The sequence below is a fragment of the Callospermophilus lateralis genome, chromosome 8 (assembly GCF_048772815.1).
Source record: "Callospermophilus lateralis isolate mCalLat2 chromosome 8, mCalLat2.hap1, whole genome shotgun sequence".
NCBI classification, from domain to species: Eukaryota; Metazoa; Chordata; class Mammalia; order Rodentia; family Sciuridae; genus Callospermophilus; species Callospermophilus lateralis.
This window is the reverse complement of record NC_135312.1, coordinates 90,728,330-90,755,711: the sequence shown is the minus strand read 5'-3', so window position 1 is coordinate 90,755,711 and position 27,382 is coordinate 90,728,330. Positions and strand designations below refer to the sequence as shown.

Genomic DNA, 27,382 nt, shown 5'->3' with positions numbered 1-27,382 from the left:
AATTGTTGAATCATATTGTAGCTCTGTTTTAACTTTTTGAGGAATTGCCAAATTTCCTTTTACAGAAGCTGCTCTATCTTTAAGGGTTTCAGTTTCTCCAAATTCTTAAAATTTATTTTCCATTAAAAAAATTGTAACCACCCTAATAAATATGAAGTGATCGCTTCTGTGGGTTTCTTTTCATGTGCTTGATATCATGTGCTTTGATATCTTCTATGGAAAAAAGCAATCAAATCTTTTCCTTTTTAATAGGGTTGTCTTCATACTGAATTTTATAAATTCTTGTATATATTCTGAATATTAGGCCCTTAACAGACATGATCTGCAATATTTTTCATTCTATAGACTATCTTTTTACTATAATAATGTCCTTGGACATACCAGTTTACAATCTAATTTTTCTTTGGTTGCTTGTGCTTTTGGTATATCTGAGTATTTAAGGAAATTAACAACTGATTTTCTTCTTAGAATTTTGGGACTTTAGCTCTTAAAATTAGGACTTGAATCCATTAATATATATATATATATTGTAGTTGGACACAATTTTGTTTTTATGGGATGCTGAGGATCGAACTCAGGACCTCTCACGTGCTAGGCGAGCGCTCTACCGCTGAGCCACAACCCCAGCCCCTTAAATATATTTTTTATAACTTTTATTTCTTTTCTTATGTGGTGCTGAGGATTGAACCCAGTGCCTCACCCTTGCCAGGCAAGTGCTCTACCACTGAGCTTCAGCCCTGGCGCCTCCATACATTTTAATTTTTGTGTGACTTGAGGCAGAGATCCAAATTTATTCTTTTTCATATACTTATCTAGTTGTCCTGGAACCATTTGTTGAAAAAAGTATTTTTTTTTCCCACTGAGTTGTTACCCTTGTTAAATGTCAATTGACCATAAATGTATGGGATTATTTCTCAGTTCTGTCATGGGCCTACAATTTTATCCTTATGCTAATGCCACAGTTTATTATTGTAATTGTTTTGAATTTGGAAAGTATGAGTCCTTCACCTTTGTTCTTTTTAAAAATTGCTTGACTCTGCAATCCTCTACAAAATTTTAAACCTTTTTTATTTCTGCAGAAATATCTTTGGGACTTTGACAGAATGCACCGAAGCTGTAGATTGTATTGAGATCATCTCATCAATCTTCTAATCCATGAGCACAGAATGCCTTTCTATTTTATTTAGGACTTCTCTAATATCTCAGAAATATTTTATAGTTTTCAAGGTACAAGTTTCACACTTCAATAAATTTATCCCTAAACATTTTATTCTCTTTGATATTAGTGTAAATGGAATTTCATTTTTATTGTTTAAATACTAAAACTGATTTTTCTGTTCTTTGGGATCATGTAAATTTGTTGTTTACTAACTCCACAAGTTTTGTGTGACTTTTTAGAATTTTTCATGTATAAGATAACATCATCTGAGAATAGAATTTCTTCCTTTCGAATTTGGATGACTTTTTAAATGTAATTATTTTTTTATACCTTTATTTTTATGTGTTGCTGAGGATCGAACCCAGAACCTTGAACATGCTAGGCAAATGCTCTACTGCTGAACCACAACCCCAGCCCAACTTTTAATTTTTGCAAATAGGCTGGCTCCCACTCATAGTACTATGTTCCTTTATACTTTTTCTTTAAGCTGTAAGCTATTATTTTCTGAAGAAATTTTGCTTTGGTTACTCTACTTGATGTAAGTCCTTTACTTGAGCTTTCTGGGGCCACTTACAAAAGATTTTGGGCTACAAATCTTCAAACTATTTCAAATTTGTAGAGCAGAATACTCTGCTAGAGAACCCAAAGACTCGAGATAAACTTCTATTTGACACCTATCTTTGGGTGCATCCATTTTTGCTTTTTGTTGTTAGGACCATGAAAATTAATGCTCATGTTTACTAGGTACTTCAAAAGCATTCTCAGGATGAAAGCTGGCTTCCTGGTTATGTTGTCTCTCTTTTGGTCTGAATACTACTTTTTTTGATCTCTTTTCCCCAGCAAGTTGTTCAGGTTCATCATACCTACGGACAAACTGAAACGTCTATTCCCTCAATGTGATTATTTTAGTTGTGAGGTTTCAGTTAAACTTCTATACTACACTGCACTTCGTTTTTATGCATTCGGCCTCTTCTTTAAAGAACAAAATACTTTTGAGCAAAGTTCCGTTTAGCTCAGTCATTTCTGTATAAAAAATATTTTGACAGCCTATAAAGTGCCAAGGAATCATCTAGTCATCTAGGGTGTGGTTGCAGGGGAACAATTACATATAAGATGGATAATACGGAATTTTCCTTTATGTACTGGACAGTGGTGGTGCTGGTGGTGTATTACATAAATTATCAAGAAAAAGCACTTTTATGAAGTGACATTTGAGATCTACAGGAAAGGCAGAAGCCACATCTGGGGAAAGACCATCTGAGGGAAAGGGAAGAACAAGGATGAAGTCCAGTGTCCAGGTCTCAATAGAGGTCAGGCTGAAGGAGTTGGGGTCATGGTGGGGCAAACGAATGATTAAATATGGGACAGTTGTGGGAAAGTTTTATTTATAGCCTTGTACATTTCCTTTTAATATTTGGCTTTTATTCTGCATGATGGGAATTTCAGGTTTGGAGGAAAGCCATTACACAACCAGACATGCTCATGTTGGGTGTTAGGTGTAGAATTGCTGCAAAGTAGAAAGCAGAAAGACTACTCAGAAGGCTACTGAAATAACCCAATTAAGAGATGGTGGCGCTTTATACCATGGTTATAGCAGTATGGTGAACCAGTAGATTCCAAATAAAAATTTTAGGGTAAACCCAAGAAGACCGCTATTAATTTTGACTAGGAAATTAAAAGCCACGATGCCTAGATTTGGGGCCAGTTCAACTGTTTACATTCACTCAGATTCTATAAGAGGAGGTAGGTGCGCATCTCTGCGAAGAAATCTGGCCACTTCTAGATGACTTTGAGATAGCCACATGCCTAAGAAACTGTTGAGTTCAGAAGTTTCGGAAAATCAGCAGACTGTCAAATTTGTGAAAGTGAATTTTTTCCCCATAAAACCATTCTTTGTATTAATTAAAAAAATAGAGCATTATTAAAATCTCACTAAGAAACAGCATACAGGTTGGGAAGATATAATTTATGACAATGAGAGCTTAGTGAAAACATTCCAAGTAAATTATGAAACACTATGCATCTGAATTAATAAATGATCTTAACATTTTTGTTGTGGTGGTGGATTGTTGTCTTAAAACCCTGTTTCTAAACACCTTTACCTCCCCCGCCCCCTATTACATTGGGAAAGCACAAGAAAAGCTTTAACAATGCCTAGTTTAGGGTACACTTAATGTTAACTTCAAAGCACTGCAAACACTGTTCACATTGGTGGGATGAGGGGGGAAGTTGCCCAGTTTTAAAGCCACAGAATGAAATCTGGGTTCAATCTATCTTGCAGATGATCTTTGGAACTGGTTCTTTTTAATACTTAACCACTGGTTGAATTATGTGTAGCAAAAATAAATTCCCAATCTTTACCATGTATGGAATCATCTGGAGAGCTTTTTAATACAAGCTACTGGGTTCTACCTCACAGTGTAAGTACAACTGTTGGGACAAGACCCAATTTCACAAATGATGCTGGTATTGGTTCTGAGTCACTTTAAAAACCATCACATTAGTTCTTCATAGACCAGTCTATTACTACTGTTTTAATATGTTCAAAATTGAGCTCACACACAGTATTAAAGTTTAAGTGTGGACTTCATGTTCACTGGAATTACCAAGTAAGACCAACTTGTCTTTAAACACAGATTTTAATGATAACAATTCCTTTAAGCTCAATTAACTTCAGCTATTACAAGTCTTATGCAGATGTCACTATTAAAGACAACATTAGTGACTTGCACTGGGTTCCTCATAGAAGACAAATTCACTTAAAAGTGTAATCAACAATCATTTAACAGTTTTGTTATGTTAACACAAAACATGGCTAGTTTGAGTTACACCCCCCCCATCACTAACACAGCATGATCAGTATACTTCAAACTATTAAAAAAAAAAAAGTGAGTGTTTCACTACCCCTGAGACCACTATGTTAACTGTGGTTCATACTTTTAAATGTGAGTACACCCACACAAGGAAAACAAACTAATCATTTATTAAAAAAAAAAAAATCTGATTATCACATTGCAAATCTTCCCAGGGAAAAGAGTGAATCACTTAACATGTAAATTTACCATTAACAGGTCAACTGGACTTTTAAGAGAAATCTTAAGAATTTAAGAAATTAAAGTTTATGCATTAAAAGATACAGTAAATACATAGAAATGGTCCAATTTAGTATTTAATCTGCTAATATTCATTTCAGTCCTACACATGGCACTAGTAATGTTGAATTACTGGTTTGGATGGGGGAAAAAACCCAAATTCTTTTATTCTTTTAAAAGTTCCATCGTAGATGATCCCAAGTCTAGTGTCCTTACATTCAAAAATGTTGGTTTTCCAGGTACTTTAAATTACTGTTCTCTTAAACCTGGAGAAGCCTTTATGGCTTATTCCCTTAGAAGCAACATACGAAATATTGTATAAAGCATTAAGTCAAAGATAAAGAGAACTGGACATATCCACTAGTTATCATTACAATCAATGGTTTAAGTCATCTCTGTAAATACTTAAGGTTGTTCTAGGCTAAAAAAGATCAATGTGAAAGCCCATTTAAGATCCACTGCTTACAAAAGTTTATTAGTGTTTTGGCTTTCAATAAATATGCCTACTAAAGCTGTTATTTTTGAGAGCACAGGAGTTTCAGAAATAATTGTTTTTTAAGAACAGAGCCAAAAAGCAGTATTTCTTACCTTGTGGAGCAGTTACTAGTTTCTTATTCATAATTTGAATCCAAAAGTTTTAACAGCATGACATCTACCCTGAAGAACCCACAATTTTTAAAGCAAAAGTTAAAATAAAAAAAAATTCACTCATTGGAAAAAATTGTATAGCTGGATTGACACTTCCCAATGAAATGCTTATTACAGAATTAACAAAGCCAGAATATCTTCAGAAGGCATGCATTTCACTTCCAGTTTAGATAAGAACCTTAAGTCAATAAATCACGTCCAAACTACATATTAAACCGTTTATAAAAAATTAAGCATTAACATTTATTTCTAGCTTTCCACCTGTGTGTGCAGACAAGGAATAAGACTTGCACACAAGTGTAAGCAGTGCAAAAAATGTGGAAGTGGAGATGTCACGTGCTAGAAATACAGGACTTTAATAAAGCAATGGTTAAAATGAAATAACTAAGAAGCATAACTACAGGATCAGAATTAGGAAGGGTGAAGAATGGTAATGCCCTTGTTACCAAAGAAGTTTAGTGGCACAGATGGCACTTGTCAAACAAAAAAATCCAATAGCATTGACTTTTATTCGTTCATGTTAAGTCACCTGAAATGATATTTGTTGCATTTAAATGCTCATTAATGTAAATGGCTGAACAAATCCATTTCAATGGATACTCAATATCCCACAGTTAAGTCACTTCAACACAGCCTCATGACAACTCCCACACCAAAACAGTACTTTATTTTGTAAATTTTGACCCATTATTACTCCCATGTTTAGTTTTTTTTTTTTTTTAAGCTGTCAAGTGTACACGGTGAAGAGAAATTTGTTAAGATTGGTGATGCACCTGGAAAATAAATTTCTTAAACTCCATATACACGTTTCAAAACTGCTGGGTCCCAAGTCCACTTATGAACTCCAGGGCTGCCAGTATCATGTGCAGCATATTAAAACTACACTAATTGAATAGCTTAATTCTGCATAAATCAGGTCAAGCAATGTGTCAACCTGTAACAGACTGTGCACTTTAACTGAACATGGCAAAATATTCACTCTTTTTGAACTTTACATCATCATTTGATGTCAAACAATGAAGCAAACCCCAACAGTATATACAAAAACAGCTTTGCATTTACAAAAGATTGTTTCCCATACTGATTAATCCAGGCAGCTAACTCATTGGTTTATGCAACTTTATTGAAGAAAAATAAATCAATTACTAGCAGAGCTATTAGTTGATCACTCATCCATTGACAACTTGCATCATTTATTCAGTGCTATATTAAACAGTGTATTGGAAGATAGATTAACTAATAGCTCCAAGCCTCCTAACAATTTAAATGAAAATTACAAAATGTTTTGAGACCCTATTTTGGAATACAAAGGGTGTTTGACTTCCAATTTCCATTCTCTGTAGAACAAGAACAGGTCATTCCTTTATTGACATGCATAAAATACATCACATTTTCTGTTCTGCTGATGCTATAAATTCAATACCAATTCTCCAGCCACATCAGTTATGAGCATAAAGTATAACATGTAACCTCAAATCTCTAACAGTGGAAGGTTTAAACAAAATGGATGCTGCTAGAATAATGCTGCTTCCTTTGATGTGACAACTGAGCATCCATCTCCCTCCCCCTCAGATGATTTCTTCAGCATGTTAGAGCAGTGAGGAATGGTTTAGTCTCATAACCAAGTTAGAGTGAAGACATTGGCCACATAATACACATGCTCCATTTTTTAAAAAAATTCTGAATCTTGGGCAACTGTTCTCTTGTAACTACTTTACAGTTTCTAAAAGCAGTTATTGTCCAAAGCTGGAAGAACTTAAGTCTTCTCAGATGAGCATGTGAATGAATGGAGGGAGGTAAACAAAAAATAAAATTAAAAAAGATGAGGTCTGATAGGGGAGCAGCCGGATAAGAAAAATCAAAAAAGGAACAGTAATTTAAAGTTTATTCCAGCTATAATGCAGGTTATTCTGACTTTAAGGTAGCATCACATGGCATACTTCTGAGTCCATTCCCGAGATATTCTGTTGTACCTATAAATAAAGAAAAAGTTACTTTAATAAGTTAAAGGAAAAGATTACTGTTTTTAAAAGGAAAAGATTTCTATTTTACCTACAGACTCATTATAAAGCCATCTGTAATGGCTATGATTAGAATAAAACCAACAAGGGAAAAATAGCACTGGTACCCAAAACAATATGGGAAATGAGAACTGAATGCTTTCAAAGCAGTATTATTTTAATAAATGTAGGAGGGCTAACAAAAACCAAAGACTTTTTCTCCATCACTGAGCTAATGGTCTATCAGAAATTCTAAAAATTGGTTATCCATTACAACAATTTTTTAGAAAAATATTTTTTAGTTATAGGTGGACACTATATCTTTGTTTTACTTTATGTGGTGCTGAGGATCAAACCCAGTGCTTCACGCATGCTAGGCTAGCACTCTACCTCTGAGTCAAAACCCCAGCCCATTACAACAAATTTTAACAGAGAAATTGTTTTAGTTCACAGATATTTGTCACATAGAATACATATTCTGTACATCAACAAAAATTTCCAAAGCTAGAACCAAACATGTACTATCACTAGAAAATTGTTATCTGAAACCTAGACCTGAGAAGTTACTTGGGCATGGATATAACCAGAAGAGAAATCTTTGAAACGTAGGCAGAACAGACAGATAGTGGGCAGGCTGATAAAGAAATTTAAGAGTGGATGGGTATTAAGTGGTCGTGCTAATCAGAACCCACATGTTACTTTTAAAAATTCTGGCGATTGGTGCTACTAAGCCCAAGTAAGACCTGCTAAACTGGACATCTTTGTTTAAAAAAAAAAAAAAATCCAGATAATTCACCTGTAAACTAGGGCTACTGCTGAGGAAGACTGTTAATATTGACACACACTATTAATCTCTCCACAGATAACAATCATGCCAAAGGCTACTTACCATCAAAATATAGTGATAACCTTAAAAAATGAATATATATCAAAAGGCACAGAACTTTTAGACTTATATATTTAATTTTTAAAAGATTACTAGGTTCATTTAAACTAAGAACTAAATTCAACTATTTTTCTAAACTTAAACAGATAAAAGTTTTTTCTACCCAATTCCATTATGCTACTAAAGAGCTATTCTCTTCAAAAGCTAGCACTTTAAATCAAAGGCTTTAGTTTAGCATACAGGGAGCCACAAAATACAGCTGACATTAATGCATGCTTGTCAGTAATGAACATTTAGATTAGATGCTTAGGCTTTCAAGTTTTTCCTTATAATCCTACCTCCTGGCAAAATTTGAATAAAATCACCACATTCCATACACTACTGGTACATTTTCAAGCTAAAAATTTAACACCATGGTAGTTTGATACTCTTAAACTTCTACTTCTTAACTAATGCTATGTAACTGCTTTACCATGCAAGAATATTTTCAAACAGTACTGACTATGAGGTATACTTTCACGCTAAAGAGAGCTCAAGCAGTTAAATGTACAGTTTTCAGAAAACTGCCACATCTGTTACCTTTTGTTAGTTAATACAGTGCCTTAAAGCATGCAGCACTCAAGTGCTGGCAGTTCCATGAATAAGCGCACCATAGAGTGCAGATCCTCTTACCCTACAACATAGCGTATTTCTCTGTCCACTCTCTTGCTAACCTATTGTACCTAATTGAACAAGTACACTTAGCATTAATTATAACATACAACAGTTACAATGGTTAAGTTGAACACAAACATAATTCAAATATCTGAGAAATTTAGAATCAATTTTTACAACAGTACTAATATAATTTTATTAAAATAAAACAAAAAACCACACCTGGGTGAAGAAAATGTGATTTCTTCCCTCAAATTTGAGAGTAAAATGACAAAAGTGCGTAACATATTAGAAAAAGAAAACCTGAAGGGGTTATTCATTGTCACATATACTGAAATCTGGGTTTTTAAAAAATAACGCATTTTTAATAACTAGATTGGGACACATTTTAACCATTATCTTACCAGAAAACAAGCATCAAGTCTTCCTGTAAGCGCCACAACTTACAACAGAATATAAGCCTGTCTCATTAAGAACCTTTTAATAGCTTTCCTGATACTACTGCATACTTACTTATCTCTGTCTGTTTTATAGATCCGTGCAATCTCTGGCACTAAAGGGTCATCTGGGTTTGGATCACATAGCAGTGAACAAATGGATAAAAGAACTGTAAAGAAAATAAATGTATGTTACATAACAGCATCAGGAGATTGAATAATTGTCAACAGAACTTTAGAATCTGCACTACAAACTTCATTTCCTCAAAAGTTTTTGTCTCCTTGTCTCTCTGTAAGGTAGAGACCACATTCCCAAGAGTATTGGTAAAATAATGCCAAGCTCTCATGGACAAAGTGAGTCTTCACAGTTCTAGTTATTATTTGACCTTTTAACATACCAACTTAGTAGATGATGGCACTATGGACCACAGATGTCATTCATTTTGAGTATCTGTTATGTGCCAGTCAGTAGACAGGTATTGTTATGAGACTATAAGATCAAAATGCTTAAAGCAGCAGCATGAGAAAAAATTAACCATCATGTAAACGAAAATTTTTTGTTGACAGAAGTAAATACAATTTATTTCAAATCCAAATGCATGGGGGAGCATATAAAATTACACAACAGAGAGTATCCAGCTACATAGTAACTTACAATATTAAATTACAACTGATGTGATAAAATAATAATTTAGCAAATAAGAATGCCAAAAAAGCAAGTCACTAAAAGACAAACCACCATACCACCAATTCAAATTGCATTTACAAAAAAAGTTTTCAGCATCAGAATACATCTCAGATGGGGCTAGGGTTGTGGCTCAGTTGTAGAGCGCTTGGCTCACATGTTCAAAGGCACTGGGTTTGATCCTCAGCACCACATAAAAAAATAAAGTTATTAAGTCCAATTATAACTAAAAACTTGAAAAGAATACATCCCAGCAGTAGTGACTCGACTGTCACTTAAAATCCATGTATTTTTTTTGTCCTCCCTTCAAATACACCTATTTCACTTTGCATTTACCAAACTTATGGTTTTTTTTTTTTAAAGAGAGTGAGAGAGGGGGGGAGAGAGAGAATTTTTTAATATTTATTTTTTTAGTTATCGGCGGACACAACATCTTTGTTTGTACGTGGTGCTGAGAATCGAACCCGGGCCGCACGCATGCCAGGCGAGCGCGCTACCACTTGAGCCACATCCCCAGCCCCCAAACTTATGGTTTATTCATAAAAAGGTTAAGATGTATGACTATCTTAAAATATGCTTAAGTCATAATTAGTAACATTAAAAACCTAATTCTATGTACCTAAGGAATGGCAAGTTAATACCCAAAACTGAAACTAAACTAAAAAGACATACTTTCTTCCCTCTCTTAAGAAGTTTTGTGCATAGGTGATTTTATTTGTGGGGTGAAAAAGATATAATGCTTTCAGAGTCACTCAAAGAAACAACTTAAAACCAAAACCACTCTATTGTAACATTCCTGCAGTATGGACAACCTGTTAAAGATATGTCACATAATAAACTTCCTACTCAAAGTAGATCCAAACTGATCCAGAGACTTTCCCAAGATTCCACCTTTAGACTAACAATCCTAGGTAAGAAACACCTAAATCAAGGTTCCATAACATGTGACTAGAAATTTATTTAAAGGGAACTTATTAGGCAACTTTTCAAACATAATCTCTTTAACCAACACTGATAAAAGAGTAAAAAATAATGTAAGTCTAATCCCTTCTAACCTTATAATCACAATGTTGAAATAAAAATACTCAGGTAAGTAGATTTAAGGATTAAACTCCCAGTAATTATTAGAACATCAGAGTAGCTCAAGTTTATTCTACTACAAGTATTTTACCTTTAGAAATAGTTAAAGCAGGAGACCATTGTGATCTTAGAATATCAAGACAAATGCTGCCATTACTGTTAATATTTGGATGATAAATTCTTGTTGTAAATGCAACCTAAAACAAACAAAAAAACTTAAGTATTTTATCCAAATAAAAACAAGCATTCTAAACTTAAAACTTTAAAAGCAAGGCTTAAAATATTTCAAACTGAATCAATACAACTTAATTTATGCACATAAAATTACCAAAAATTATCAAAACTGACTTTTTACATTCTGACCATGAACCCCAAGTGATTCCTTCTTTTAATTAAAATTAAAAATATAACTTTGGGGCAAAAAATTTCATTATTAAAATATGGTGAAAAGTTCTGAAGATTAACTGTTTTTAATTTATTATTGAGTACTGGAGATTTAACCTAGGGGCAGCTTGCCACTGAACTATATCCCCAGCCTTTTATTTTGAGACAGGTCAAATTGCTTAGGGCCTTGCTGAGTTACTGTGGCAGGCTTTGAACTTGTAATCCTACTGTCTCAGATTCCTGAGCTCCTAAGATTACAGGTGCATACCACTGAGCCCTACTGTTTAACTTTGATGTTACCATATTGTTAAGTGTCAAAGGAACACAAAGATATTTAAAATATAAGGTTTGTGGTATAACCAAAACTTATAGCTCATTTAAAATCAGTGATACATGTACATATTGAACTTTGCATTTTCACTGTACATAATAAAAATCTGAATATCACAGAAATATTTCAGAATTGTACCACTGTTTATCTTCAAGCAACTCTTAGTCATATAGTGAAACCAAAGTAATGTGAAATTGTAATGCATTATATGCACATATAAAATTGAATCTGTTTTTTACAAGCCAATAGGATCAATAATCCAAATTAGTGTACAAGTATCAAGGAAACACTTCCACATGGTATATTTGAATCTTGCAATATTAATGACAAAGCAAATAGTATACCCATTTATAAAGTTCAAATCACTCCAGCTTTTTAAACTAAACACCATCTATTATATTCAACTTAAATTATTCTTATTCGAGCTTAGCCTCAATCACACAGAACGCTTTATTTCCATGAATACTCGATTCCTCTAAAACAAAGCATAAATCTTTACTAAGGGAAAATACTTGCCTTAGGTGGTTTGAAGGGGTAGTCTGTAGGAAAATGAATTGTCAAAAAGAATACACCACCTTGATATGGGCTGTCATTCTGTGAAGAGAAAAACATGCTTAAAATTAAAAATTTAAATAATAATATTAAATAATATTATCTATTCTTTACACAGAAATGAAGAAATCTAAATTATTCCAAGAAAACTCAGTTCATAGTAATAAAAAATATAAAATCAAAATTACTATATAGTGAATCCTATTTAAATCCCATTTTACAAATTTCCAGAGTATTGGGAAAAGGTATCCAGAAACACTAGTGTTCTAGATCCAAATTCTCATAAATGAAAAAGTACACTTAACAATAATAAAGCTTACAAACAGAATCATGTACTGGTCAGACTACAGAAATTAGAAAGCAAAATATTAAGTATGTTAAAAAAGCAAAAACAAGTTAAAAAAAAATTTTTTTTTTTTTTTTAATTTGACACACGGTCTTATCAAGTTGCCAGGCTGACCTCAAATTTCCCACCTCAGCCTCCTGAGTCCCTGGAATTACGGGCACACACCAAGGAACACACTTTTATCAGGCAAATAAAAACTTTCATAGATCTGACAATCTTAGAATATAGCTTATCAATTCCAACTCCTCAGAAAAATAATTATTAACTCCCCACTACACGCTAGATATGTGAAAAGATCACAGAAAATGATTTTTTTTATAAATCTTGACAGACTTAAAATTCTGTTACCAAGACCATAAAGTACACACAATAAAATGTTATAGATATGAAATGTGAATGAAATACACAGGGGGTTAAAAAAAAAAAAGTTAATTATTGGTGAAGAATCGGGTTCAAAGAAATGTATAACTCCCGCTGGGCACAATGGTGCATGCCTATAATTCCAGTGACTTGGCAAGCTGAGGCTGGTGGATCCAAAGTTTGTGGTCACCCTCAGCAACTTAGTGAAACCGTGTTTCAAAAATGGCTTGGTGACAGAATGCCCCTGGGTTCAATACCCAATACCACAAAAAAAAAAAAAAAAAAAAGGAAAGAAAATTGGACAACCAATGAAAGTAACAAAAGAGTAAGCTACTATTGAGTCCTATAAAATTTAATTAAAAAGACCTATAATAACAAAGCAACACCCAGGAATAGTAGAGGAAATAAAATCAAAACCACCATTTATTTGACCCAGTTATCCCATTCAATATATACCCAAAGAACTTACATTGAATGGATAAGAAAATATGATGTGTATATATACATAATGGAATATTACTCAGTCATAATAAAGAATGACTTTTACCAGTAAGTGGATATAACTGGAGACTATCATGCTAAGTAAAATAAATCAATCCCCAAAAACCAAAGGCTGAAATGTGTACTGTGAGATATGCCAGATACTAAAACAAAATAAATGAGGGTGGAGAGAAGAATAGAAATTCACTGGATTAGACAAAGGGAACTGAAGAGAAGGGAGGGGGGATGAAAATAGGAAAGAGTAGAATGAATCAGACACAACTTTTCTATGTTCATATATGACTACATCACCAGCAAAATGCCATATCACGTACAACCACATGAATGGGATCCTAGTTAGAATGTAATACTCCATATGTATGTATGTCAAATGACACTCTACTGTCATGTATATCTAAAAATAGCAAATAAAATGTAAAAAAAGGGGAAAAACATTCAAAGCAAGGCACCCAAAATATAACAAATTTATTAGATGCGCATATCTTTGTTAAATAATATGGCTACATTATATAGCATGTAGAAAATAAGTTTTTATTATATAAATAATTAATAATTTTGTGATGGTCCTACATACTAAAATTTTCTCAAAACCCCATTTCAGATGCTCTGTTTAACTTTCAATTTCCAGTTTCACACAATCAAGGGTTATGTCTGACTGCTTCTGAACAAAGAACTCAATGATGCAATTTAGGCAAAGCCAAATTTCATTTTACTTGTTTAAAAAAGAAAGGAAAAGAAAAAAAAAAAAACCCAGCAGCTTAGCATTTCCATGTTATGTTACATTAAAATTCCACCACATCAAAGAGAAAAAAAAGTAAAACAGACTTAAAGACAAGGCCATATTAAAAAAAGAGACAGGAACTATATAAAAAAAAAAACAAACAAAACAAAAACAAAGGAACTAAAAGAAGGAATACTTTGATTATTGTAATCTTAGAAACAGAATTTATATTCTAACTTTTCTGTAGAATCCTTCTATCCCGGTTAGTCCTAGCTGCTGCTCCCCTGGTGTCTTATATTCCTTCTGTGGCAATCATGAAATGTTGGTATTCCTAGAGATCATTTTTTTGCTTCTAACTCCCACCCACATATATTTTGCACACTCTCGAAGTTTCCCTTAGTGTCATATTCATTCCTTGGCATTCATTCAAATGTCTATTCAATCTACTTGGTATCTCATCACATATACAAAACACAAACTCCTAATCTCTTCAACACTATGTTTCCTATCAACAGTAAATCACAATAGAAACCTATAAACCAGGATCTCGCAGTTGTTTATTCCTTTTATCTGACTCATTCTTGAATTTGCCTCTCCTTTATGCCTATGCCCACTGCCACTACCTTAGTTCAAGATGTTAGTACTGGTATTTCTGCTATTATTCTGGCTTTCCTTTCCAATTATCTCTGTCCTAGTGTTAAAGTGATTCCATTATATCTCCTATTTCTTTCCCTTATTTGAAATGTTATTCCCAATAGTCAATACATTAACCCAATTTGCTGGCTATTTACTAATTACAATCATCTACCTTACTTAATACTTAAAATTCCCTCTTCTACTATATTACAATAGGATCTTTAAAGTAGGGTAAAAACTGGGTGGTGGTGTATGCCTATAATCCCCAGGGACTTGGGAGGTCTAGACAGGATGATCCCAAGTTCAAGGCCAGCCTCAGCAACTTAGCTAGCACAGCCCTAAGCAACTTAGTTGAGACTGTCTCACAATAAAAGTAAGAAGAACTGGGAATGCAAAGCTGTGGTAAAGTGCCTCTGCAGAATCTCCACTACCAAAAAAAGAAAAAAGGGAAAATTTCACATGTAATTAACCTTTGTAGAAAGTGACATAATACATTTAAAATTGATCTTTATGGATCAGTAAAATAATTCTTATGGACAGATTTTACTTCAGATGGCTTTTGTAGTTACACTCAAGCTAATATTCAGACAGTTCTATCTTTTATACCTGTCACAATTAGATGGAGGATAGTGTGGTTCTCCAAATACTTTCAAACATATCACTTTCTGCCAACTCCACTTCCAATTGAAGAAAAAAATTAGACATGCAAATATTAGAAGCAGTAAGAAAGGAAGTTAATTTCTTCTCTTTGTATGAAGTCTCATTGGTAACTACCCTTAATATAGTACAAAAAATTCAAACATTTAAACAACCACTTAACTAGCAAGGATCTGTCAAATCTTCCAAAGAATTTTAGTTTTTATCGGTATCTGTGATTCTTAATTATATGTCCTATTATTATACACAAAATTTTTTTTAAAATTTTAAAAAAAGTATTTATTTTTTTAGCTGTAGTTGGACGATACCTTTATTCCACTCATTTGTTTTTATATGGTGCTGAGGATCGAACCCAGGGCCTTGGGCATGCTAGGTGAGCGCTCTACTGCTGAGCCACAACCCCAGCCCCTATACACAAAAATTTTTGCCATATAACTTCTAATGATACAGAGCACTTCTTGACTAAAATTCAGCAGCTATTCTTTATGAAACTTAAATTACATGCTACATTACTGAGAAAGCAATCTTTAGTTCTATGATACTACCATTACCTTAACTGACCTAAAAAGTACTCTGAAGCAAATGTGATTTTGCTACTATCTAGTTCTCCCAAGCAAATCCACAATTTGTGGATTACTATGCTACCACACTGCCTGCTTTATTGTTTTGGTTCACAAATACAAACCATATAGGGTAATCGTAGTAAAAAAAAAAAGATATTATTTACATTATAATGTGATACTCTGTCAAAAGATGCATTCAGAAACCAAAACAGGCACCGATGCATTCCATTCTAACTGTTTAAAAGCTGACATCTAAATTTGTGTGCTTCAATAGCTAGACTGTGGAACCAACCCCGATGCCCCTCAGTAGATGAATGGATAAAAAAAATGTGGCATTTATACACAATGGAGTACTTCACAGCACTAAGAAATGACAAAATCATGGAATTTGCAGGGAAATGGATGATATTAGAGCAGATTATGCTAAGTGAAGCTAGCCAATCCCTAAAAAACAAATGCCAAATGTCTTCTTTGATATAATGAGCGCAACCTAAGAACAGAGCAGGGAGGAAGACCAGGAGGAAAAGATTAACATTAAACAGAGTCATGAAGTGGGAGGGAAAGGGAGAGAAAAGGGAATTTGCATGGAAATGGAAGGAGACCCTCATTGTTATATAAAATTACATATAAGAGGTTGTGAGGGGAATGGGAAAAAAATAAGGAGAGAAATGAATTACAGTAGATGGGGTAGAGAGAGAAGATGGGAGGGGAGGGGAGGGGGAATAGTAGAGGATAGGAAAGGTAGCAGAATACAACAGTTACTATTAAGGTATTATGTAAAAATGTGGATGTGTAACCGATGTGATTCTGCAATCTTTGTAATGTTTTGAATAACCAATAAAAAAAAATTGTGTGCTTGCTTACATAGAAACATATATGTTTTATGACCATTTTCCCACCTAGCATATTACTGGCGTTAAATAAAACTAGGAAAAGGAAATGGAAGCAGAAAGTTTTCAGTATAATATACAAGAAACTTAGAAAGTTCCTTCTATGTTAAGGGGGAAAAATGTTAAGAATTTGTGGAAGATACAATCTTAACCCAGGATATTTTAGTGCGCTTTAATATTCTGAAATTCTTAGATGGTATCCATAATTCTGAATATTCAATTATCCAGCCTATAGCTTCTTATCAGGATAGAAAGGAATTTTGCTATATTCAGAATATCACTTTCTGCCTAATATTTTCAAATTTGTATGAGACTAAAGTTCTGTAAGAAATTGAATATAAAAATAATACAAGTAAGCTAGATTCTTGGCAACTACAGAAACAGGGTAAGATCTTTGAGTAACAATTCATAATAGAAACAGAGCCAGTAAACTGTCTAAGTAATAAGAAGTTCAATGCCAGTGCTTCACATTGCTATGAAGGAAAACTGAAATTAAGGCAAAGAGATTTGGTAGATCCAAAGAGATGCTATACTCTACAAAACTGACACAGGGATATACAATGTACATGTAACAAGTACAATATTCTATTTCTTTCAAAAGTAGTACAATTATGGTATAACCAAACCACAATACAATACATAATAAAATAAACCTATGAACTAAATCTAAAAATTTATGATCAGACCGATGCTGAATTTTCAATTATAAGCAAAACTTTAAAAGTCTTAATACTTACAGGTCCCATAATTGTGGCTTGCCAATGAAACACTAGAAAAAGGGGGGAGAAAAAAACTATTTAGCATCATCCCAAAATACAAAGCTTTTTCGAAGTTAGTCATATTAAATAAAAATTAATTTAGAAATTACTTACTATCATCCCCAACTGGACCTGCAGAACATTGTGCTGGAGGATCACGGGCCAAATCACTAAGTTCCTACACCAAAACAGAAAATTGTCATGTAATTTTAATTTAAGGAGACTGAATCCAGGAATGGTCTACCTCCGAGTTAAATTCCAGGCCCCCAATTCCAACTTATTTTAAAATTTTATTTTCACACAAGTTCTCCTAAATTTCTTCAGTAGCAAAGAACTCCCAGTCCTCCTGCTTCAGACTCCAGAACACTGGTATTACCAGCATGTGCCACCATCCCCGATTTAACAGACACATGCTGAAACATCTTGGTTAGGGTTCATAAAAGTATTATATACTGATATAAAATTAAAAAAAAAATTTTTAGTGTTGATGGACCTTTATTTTACTCATTTATTTATATGTGGTGCTGAGAATTGAACCCAGTGCCTCACACATGTGAGGCAAGCACTCTACCACTGAGCCACAACCCCAGCTCCTAAAATTTTTATTATACAAACAAAAGCTGATTTCTTTTTTTTTTGTTTTAGGTGAACACAATATCTTTATTTTTATGTGGTGCTGAGAATCAAACCACATAACCCAGTGCCCTACAATGCCAGGCGAGTGCGCTACCACTTGAGCCACACATCCCCAGCCCCAAAAGCTGATTTCTTAAAAATCTCTTAACAGCTTTAAGAACCCAGACAAAGCAGAACTGAACATCAAGACCAGATCAGAGGCCCTTTTATTTGTATTAAATCCACAGTTCTTCCTGAACCACACTTGCATCTACAAAATCCACCAACCCCATTTTCCACTTTAAAAATCTCACAAAAGCCAGGTCTGGTGGTACAAACCCATAATCCCAAATACTTGAGAGGTTAAAGCAGGATGATTGCCAAGTTCAAGGCCAGTCCAGGAAACTTTGCATTTCTGAAAATAAATTAAGGGCTAGGATGTGAAGAGCACTCTTATGAAGAGCACTTGTCATGCACAAGACCTTGGGTTCAAATCTAAACCTCCCCCAGACCCCCCCCCCCCCCCGAAAAAAAACCCAACTGAAGAAACTCCACAACCCTCACAGGGCTAAGTATCCTCAGGTTGAATCTCATTACCTTCATCCCCTCCCGCCTTTTTTTGAGGGTGAAGGGTACCAGGGATGGATCTCAGGGGCATTCCAACCACTCAGCCACATCCCTAGCCCTATTTTGAATTCTATTTGGAGATAGGGTTTCACCAAGTTGGTTAATGCCTGGCTTTGAACTTGAGATCCTCCTGCCTCAGCTTTCCAAGCCCCATGGGATCACAGGTAATATGCCACCATGCAACGCTCATTACATCAACCTTTTAACTATTCCTAAAATTCTCCCTAGAATAACTACTTCTCTAGCATGTGTGAGGCCCTGGGTTTGATCCTCAGCACCACATTAAAATAAAGATGATATCGTGGTTCAAATGAAAAAAAAAAAAAAAAAAAAAAAAAAGGACAAGGCCAGGAGCCAACAAAAAGACAACAAAATCCTAAAGAACTAGAAAGCAAAACAAGTTCCTAATTTTTTCTTCTTTGTGCTGGGTTATTGAACCCAGGGCCTCACATCTTCTAGGAAAGCACTTCCATTAATACTTTTAAGTACTTTCAAATTTTGTATGACACCAAAATTCTGTAAGGAACTAAATATATCCTCAGTCCAAAGGAATTTTTTTTTTTTTTTGAAGAGGGTTGCAGTGGATTAATGTTGCTCAGACAGTCTCTTCAAGCCTTCCTAAGCCTCCCAAGTAGTAGCTGGGATTCCAGTGGCACACCACCACAGACAACACAATTTTAAAAGATAAAGAATAATCTGCCCACTGCAACAATTTAATGTTATTGATACATTCACAGCTCTTAAATGTTTAATCTTCTCTTTCACTTAATCTATCAGAAAAATTTATTCACTAAGGACAGGAATCAAACTGCATGGAAATAAATATACATATTGGTTATATTTTTTCCCAACTCTGATCTTTGATAAAACACGTGTACATCCAGCCCTGTATTTATTATAACCCCACGTACTAGACATACAAAAAATGATGATTCCTAGCCCTCAGCTGTGAAAGTTTTACCATGTGATCAATTAATGCTTTAAGCCATCTGGTTTACATTTTGTTCTAGATTTTCTTTTTTAACATAGCTATTAGCTACATTCAAATAAGCCAGACTGAGTTTAGTAGATCTTCACTTTGCAGTCCTATAGATTCTGCCTTGTCTTCATCCACTAGAAGATTCTCAGTAGCCAGAGTTCTAACATATGCTCAAATGTGCAAGATTAGAAAACTTCTTTTCCTGGTTATTTCAGATTATAAACACTTCCTCCTTTTTAAGGACAGAATACAGGGCTCACTGATAACAAAGTAGACCCACGTACAAAGGACATCAGCCCACTCCTCCAGCCTTTGGTAAATGGAAGTATAACACTGCTATTTCTGCTGGCTACTTTGAGTTTAATACCAGTCAGGTATGCTAGGTAGTGGCCTCTGAACAGAGTGTTGACAGGGTTATGAGTAAACATGGGAATAAATGAGAGGGTGGGCAGCCAGCCCCGCCTGACTAGTCAAAGCTCTTGCTCAGTATAACAACTATTTCATTATTCCAGTAATAATGTAACTCTAAAACAGGCTTGGTGGTGCAGGCCTGTAATTCCAGCAATTTGGGAGGCTGAGGCAGGGAACTTAGACAATGTCTCAAAATAAAAAGGATTGGGATGTAGCTCAGTTGGAGAGAGCCGAGTTCAAAGAAACCCCCACAAAACAAATAAGAAACCCTACAATTCTGTATTCCTTAATTGTGATCATATATATATAAAACTACGGCTGCTATGTTGATTACATCTGTAGAACAGCTATACAAATAACTTAAAGAGTTGGGGATGTAGCCAGTGGTAGAGGATTCAATTTTTTACTACCAAACAAAAACAAAAAACCCTAATTTTATTGTGAATCAATTATAATGCAAAGTTAACAATTTTTTTTTTAAATTTAGATATTCTCTTAAATTAAGAAATTTCAGAAGAATTATTCATGGGATTAGGGGTGGTACATACCAACAAGAAGAAATGCAATGCTTGCCAAAAATTCACAATTTAATATATACTGAATGAGTACACCATAAAATGTGAAAATCTGCTGGTGAATACAAATCCTATCAGTTTCAGCTGTTTGAAGAACTCCTATATAAACAGACATAAAGGCCTCACCCATTCTGGCACTGACTTTAGGGGGAGATAAAATTAATCCTCTAAATTTTATTTATGTTTTTTCAGTATCTGTTGGTAATCTTTAAAATAGGCACTCAATAAACTTGATATAAAAACCCCCACTTTTAAGCATGTAGCAAATTAGAATAATTGAAGAAAGCTTCAAAACTGGAAGATGTTTCAAATTTTTCCTTACAAAACTGAGAAACTAAATAAAAGATCCAAGAGAATACAAGTCTATAACTGTACTTTAAATATTTCTATTTATGGGAAAGCTCTATTGTTGGAGTTCCTATTTTAACTGGTTAAGTTTGTATTCTATACCAGTATGGAATAAAATTGAGATCACTTACAATATAAAATTCAAACTGGGTGAAACATTGATAAGAATGAAGACTAATTATAGAATGGTTTTGTTATAGAAAAGAATCTTTGCCAAAGAAAAGCATTCTGAATGCAAATGTTAAAGCATCTGGGCTAAAATAGTCATTCCTACACTTAAAAAGACTATTTTCCATTTAACAGGATATGTTCTAAGCTTATTTTCTTTTGCAAAACTGGTTCTAGAGACAGGAGTCAATAGAAGATATGAATTTAAACCTTACTAGCCTCCAAAGAACTGCCATCTTCATAACATTAGTAGATGGATATCAAACAGCTAACAATTTTTTAAAATATACCTATTTAATAGTTCTGCCCCCCGCAAAACAATTTGATCAATAAAATATTTTAAGAAACTATACAATTCAACAATATTGGAATTATAGGTATGCACCACCATGCCTGGCCTTGAACTATTTTTGCTGATGGACTCGACAGGGAAAGAGTAAGGGATGATGTTGCCCATAAGATTTATTGGCCTGCGCAAAGAAAGCATGAAATCAGCCCTAAGTAAAATGTTCAACTTCTTGTGTAGCTTAAATAGAGATAACACTGAAAGACACCCAAGTGAAGAGTCAATTAGAAAAGTACATATACACTTTAGGTTGGGGAGGACAGGCTTAAAATAAACATTATCACTATATAAATACTACAAGTCATTAGAATTGGTGAATATGTTCTGGATTTACAGAAAAAGTCCTAATAGTAAATTCTTAATTCAACATTAAGAAATGGATCTGGCACCCTGAAAATTAAAAGTAAAAACAAAAAACAAACTTTAGGGCTGGGGATGTAGCTCAAGCGGTAGCGCGCCTGGCATGCTTGCGGCCCGGGTTCAATCCTCAATGCCACATAACAAAGATGTTGTGTCCACCCAAAACTAAAAAAATGTCTCTCTCTTAAAACAAACAAACAAAAAACAACTTTAAAAAGCAGTGATCAAACTATATCTAGTATGAATAGTTCAAGTTAAGTACAACTTTGCTACAATAAACATCACAGGAAGAGCAAATATCTTTCTTTTTAAGATGGGGAAGAATAGCCCCTAATGCTTGACATGTAAATATACTCTCAAATATTCAAGATACTAAAAATTTGAAGAAAATTCATTCCAAATACTTCTAAATTTTTTTTTAAGAGAGAGAGAGGGGGGGGGGGAGAGAGGGGGAGAGAGAGAGAATTTTTAATATTTATTTTTTAGTTCTCGGCGGACACAACATCTTTGTTTGTATGTGGTGCTGAGGATCGAACCCGGGCCGCACGCCCGCTACCACTTAAGCCACATCCCCAGCCCCTAAATTTTTTTTTTAAGAAAAAAATAAATCCTTTTCACTTTCAAAAGATATTATATACTAGATAAACAAAACAGTAAATAACAGCTAAACCACCACAGGTAGATTAACTCTATGTGAAATGTTTGGAACTAGAAGTATTTTGATTCCATATTTTTGAACATCTTCCCTAAACATAACACATTTAGGGGATGGGTCCCCTCCCAAGTCGGAACACAGAATTCATTTACTTTTCATGTATATATTTTATATATATATATATATATATATATATATATAAAACCTATGAGTAATCTTATACATTATTAGTGATACCTGCATTTTGACTGTAACCTATTACATGAGATTGGGTGTGGAATAATCCACTTGGTGCCATCATGTGGTGCTTAAAAAGTTCTAAATTTTAGAGTACTTCAGATTTCTAATGCTTAACCTGCATCTGAAAAACTTTTCCCGCAACTATCCATTAATCAATAAATGGGTTCTTATAGGCTAGATCATGTCCCATAGCATTCATGTGCCAACCCTATGATCACCCAAACCTTTATTAAATGGCAATCTATTTTAATATCATCTACAAACATCATACCATCTACAAAATCACATACTTTGTTATAGATTAGAATCAAGCCCAGTCTGATAAGAACATTTTCCCAGTTCCAAAACTTGTAAGTTGTACTGTTTAATTGGGGAACAAAATCAGAAACTGAAAAGACTTGGGCAACTTTAGTTCCCTCTTTATTTACGAAGCACATGAAAAACAAAGTTAATTTTAAGGTTAAAAAGTTATCTCCAGGGCTGGGGTTGTAGCTCAGTGGTAGAGGGCTTGCCTAGCATGTGTGAGGCACTGGGTTCGATTCTCAGCATTGCATATAAATAAATAAAATAAAGGTCCATCAACAACTAAAAATATATTTAAAAAAGCTATCTGCAAATCAACTTATTCCCCTTTCCCATACAAAGGATAAAAATACAAATTTCAAAGTATACTATTAAAATCCCAATGCATCTTACATAAACATTGCTAATACTCAAAAGACAGCATTATAAAGTAAAGACATGAGTATATTTCCCACCACATAGTATCAGTCTAAAGTCTCACTTGTAAACTAACTCAGGCCAACTATTTCTTCATCTATAAAATAGGAATGTCTATTTTTACAGAAGTTTTGAGACAATGAGACTTAAAGCACTGACCTAGCACATAATGCATTTAACAAGCAGACCCTATATACACTGCCTATCTTAAAAGGTAAGATTTCCTGGGTGAAGCCCACAATTAACTTCTTTATTAAACAAGAGCAAAACCTGTTTTGTACACAGACCACAAATACTAGCCATAGCTCATTTAAATCTTTGGACCATGTGATATATTTAGTAATATTTTATATTTATTTTTTAGTTGTAGTTGGATACAATATATTTTATTTATTTTTTAAAATATATATACATATATTTTTAGTTATAAGTGAACACATGTCTTTATTTTTACTTTATGTGGTGCTGAGGATGGAACCCAGTGCTTCACACATGCTGGGTGAGCGCTCTACCTCTGAGCCACAACCCCAGTCCCAGTAATTTTTAAATAAAAAGAATTTAATGATGGTTTGGCCCAAATACTGGAAATGATTTCATTCATTATAAATACTAAAGGTCATATAAAGCTGAACTAAAATAAATATATGAACATACTATACATACATTTGAATTAAGAACCCTAAAAAATTATTCAAGAAATAATTTTCTTGCACACTGACATTTATGAATAACCATGAGTGCTAACTTATCATTCCTTTAGAATGCAAAGTATAATTTCAGATAGTTAATGCTATCTGAATTATCAACTATTTATTCTCATAATTTTAGGCTCATTATTTTCTAAATACCTTATTTTCCAAATTCTCTATGTTCAAGTCATTTCTGAAGTAACAGATGTAAAATTAAGCTAATAAACATGTATTTAAATATACTTTAAATTCAACATAGAAAAATAACCTAGGTAAAATGTATTAAGGCTCAAAGTAAAATGTCTTTTAAATATAAAACAGCTTTTTTAGACCTTACCACTTTTCTCTCTTGCCTTTTAAATGGTGGCCGATGATAATCCAATGATATGCCAGTGCTTACCTTGGAGATATCAAATAGTTTTCATGACAATATTATCCCCAGAGAATGAGCGGGGGTGAAAAATAAATCATTACAGATGTTCTTCGTTGTAGTTTTTCCCTTTCTCCAAATGTGACTGTAATCCTGGGTGACTTCAGTCAATTATTTGGACACGACAAACCAAAGAATTTTACATCCTCGGCTTTGGTGAATAGTTTGGAGAGTACATAAAGTCTAGAGAATGACCAAATTGTCTTTGGTCTATGCCCATGATTTTCCAAACAAAAATTTCCTTCTATAATCTGGAGCTCTAAGGATGTCATCTCATCAGAGCTACAGGCAGACATGTGCACTGATCTACAGGGGGAAGCCAATTGCCAAAGAAAAAGGGACTGCCTGGGCAACAGAGAAAACAAAGCAGACTTGGCATAAAGATGTGCAATAAGTCCCTGCAATTGTAGGCACTAGTTCCTACAGCTATTCCTTTGATCATTAACCACCATTAAATTTCCTTCTAATAAGTCGCTTATTTAATCTCGGTTATACCAAGAAAGAGGAAAAATAGAGCAGGAAAGAGTGCTACCTGGCACCCTTTACCAAGTAGGTAGATCTTTTTTTTTTTTTTTGCTAAAACAATGTAATGTTTGAGTATTGCTAGAAACGTGGAAGAAACATAAATTAAGCAAAGTCTCAAAATGTAATTAAGAGGAACAAGAAGTCAGGCACCTTGGCTAATAAACAGCTTTCTACCACAGAAACTAAAGGTTAATTTAATTCCACTTCTGAAATGAAAAGTGCAATATTAACCTATGAACTAAAATTTTGCCATGAAATCATTTATTGATTCATATGAACATTGCCTTTTGGGTGCCAAGCATGTTAGGCTTGAAAATACTAAGGTAAGTAAAATAATGAACAACTTACCTCCTCAAATAAACTAAACTAAGCTAGCAAAAGAAAAAAAATATGCATATACATGCTACAAGCTTAAAATAACAAATATACAAATGCATTCTAAATTCTGAAAAGGTAACCAGTAATTTTGCCTGGTTTAAAAATAGTGACATTTCAGTTGGGTTGACAGGAGGAACAAGCATATAGTCAGTCAAAGAAAAAAAGCAAAAGCAAAAGCAGCATTAAGCTAAGAAACTGAAATCAAGGGTATGGAAGTACAGATTTTAAAAATTTGCTTGAACAAGTATTATAGTTTGATAAACCACAGACACAGGACACAGTAAAGGAAAGGTTGATTAGGGATGAAAAAAAAGTTATATCAAAGACTACTCCAAAGGCAAATGGAAGACACTAATAAAGACAAATCAGGTTTGAATATGAGAAGTGCTTCTTTTTTAACTTTTAAATTAAGTCATGTCCTAAAGCACCTGTGTAGATGCTTGATCTAAAATTTAACACTTTTATTGTACTTCCTTTATGTTTTAAGAGGGATAGTAATGAGGTCTTCTAAAATACCTCTCAGATCGGCTTCCCCTTTCTCAGGAATAAACAATCTCAATTTCTGGGGGTGGGAGTGGGGAGTGATGGTACTGAGGATTAAAACCTTCAAATGCCAGACAAGCATTCTACTAGTGAACTACATCCCTAGCACTTTTCCCCCTCATATTTCTGAGACAGGGTCTAAGTTGCCCAGCCTGGCTTCAAATCTGAGACCTGTCCTCCTGCTTTACTCTGTTTAACATAACAGTCCTTTGAAAATGGGAAAGGAACAATTGAGTTCGCCTGTAGGACACATTGCTTCAGTAGAACCACATGTAATATATGCCAGACAACTCAGAAAATAGAACTAAGTTTCAAAAAGGCTCCATTCTCCATAGGCTCCACATTGAAGACATATTTAAGTATATATATAAAAGAAAGCCAATTGAGAAAACAATTTTATATTCCATTGTTCAAAAGAAAACTATTTGAAGAAGTTGAGAACAATTTCCAATGAAGCATCTTTTCAAATAATTTTTAAAGACATTAGAGTCTAAAATTTTCACAGGCTTACTAACAAAAACAATTTACAAAATTATCTGAAGAACTGAAATTGCCAGCTCACTGTTCCAGCAGAGGGTGAGTGGCTAGGTCCAGAAAGAACAGATCTCACATGGCACCTGTAAAATTTTCATACTCTGCTGACCATACCTCCCCCAAGGAGAAGAGCATTATTCAGATGAGGTCTTTGCTAACTATTAAGACCACTCAAACAAAGTTAGTATGGAGACTAACCAACTCTAGTTGTTATTGCTTCACTCATCTTGAAGGAACACTAAAAATGACCAACAAAATACAATTAGGGTACAATGCTAAGAAACTGTTCTGCTTATAAAAAAGATAACTCTTTCCCCACAATGTTCTTTTTAGAGAAATTTTCTCATTTAAGGATCAGCTTTCTCTGTCTGAACTGCTTCTTCTAAAATTTTCAGCACAACCCGATGTGAGAATCCAGCCCTTTTTACCCCTTTGGAAAAATGCTACCTCCTTTTAAAAACCTGGAAGATCTAAAGAAAGTCATAAATCACTCTACCTTTTTCTAATCTAGGTATGATCCTCAAAGTTCTCATGTGTTCTTAGTTCACCTCAACAGATTCACAAATCTCAACTGTCTGCCTATTTCCTGAAGAACGGGTGGACAGCCTGGCAAAAATCAAGACTGAATTCAGATTTGTTCACCAACAAAATCTATTTAATGGGCAACCAACAGGTACAACTTCTTCTCATATGGACATATACGTTTTTAAAAGTAATGGATTTCACCACATTTTTATCCTGAAAACAATTCTTTGGTGGGATTTCTACGAGAATGTATATAAACAGTATAGAGGAAGAGCTTTCCTGTGATTATGATGGGATGGCAAGATCTTTGATTTCCGGAAGTAAAATATGAACATGATGACAGATATTGAACTAAAAGTCTAAATATAATGCTA

The 27,382-nt window shown here is 34.1% G+C and overlaps 1 protein-coding gene and 1 non-coding gene across 6 annotated transcripts in view; both read right to left on the bottom strand.

The window, feature by feature from the left end:
- Nucleotides 1-553: 553 nt before the first annotated feature.
- Trnaa-agc (transfer RNA alanine (anticodon AGC)) lies at nucleotides 554-626 on the bottom strand. Its single transcript has one exon. It is a non-coding gene; the product is annotated as a tRNA-Ala (tRNA).
- A 5,378-nt stretch (nucleotides 627-6,004) lies between these two features.
- Ube2d3 (ubiquitin conjugating enzyme E2 D3) overlaps nucleotides 6,005-27,382 on the bottom strand; it is a 30,690-nt gene continuing 9,312 nt past the window's right edge. For 4 of the 5 annotated variants that reach the window (XM_076865006.1, XM_076865005.1, XM_076865007.1 and 1 more), the window contains exons 3-9: nucleotides 17,455-17,518; nucleotides 17,320-17,351; nucleotides 11,873-11,950; nucleotides 10,733-10,838; nucleotides 8,953-9,046; nucleotides 8,458-8,507; nucleotides 6,005-6,872 (exon numbers count right to left, since the gene is read on the bottom strand). In XM_076865006.1, the coding sequence (XP_076721121.1) occupies nucleotides 8,459-8,507; nucleotides 8,953-9,046; nucleotides 10,733-10,838; nucleotides 11,873-11,950; nucleotides 17,320-17,351; nucleotides 17,455-17,518 (423 nt within the window). In that variant the 3' untranslated portion in view covers nucleotides 6,005-6,872; nucleotide 8,458. The remainder of the gene's footprint in view (nucleotides 6,873-8,457; nucleotides 8,508-8,952; nucleotides 9,047-10,732; nucleotides 10,839-11,872; nucleotides 11,951-17,319; nucleotides 17,352-17,454; nucleotides 17,519-27,382) is intronic. The other variant, XM_076865008.1, reaches the window with a different exon arrangement.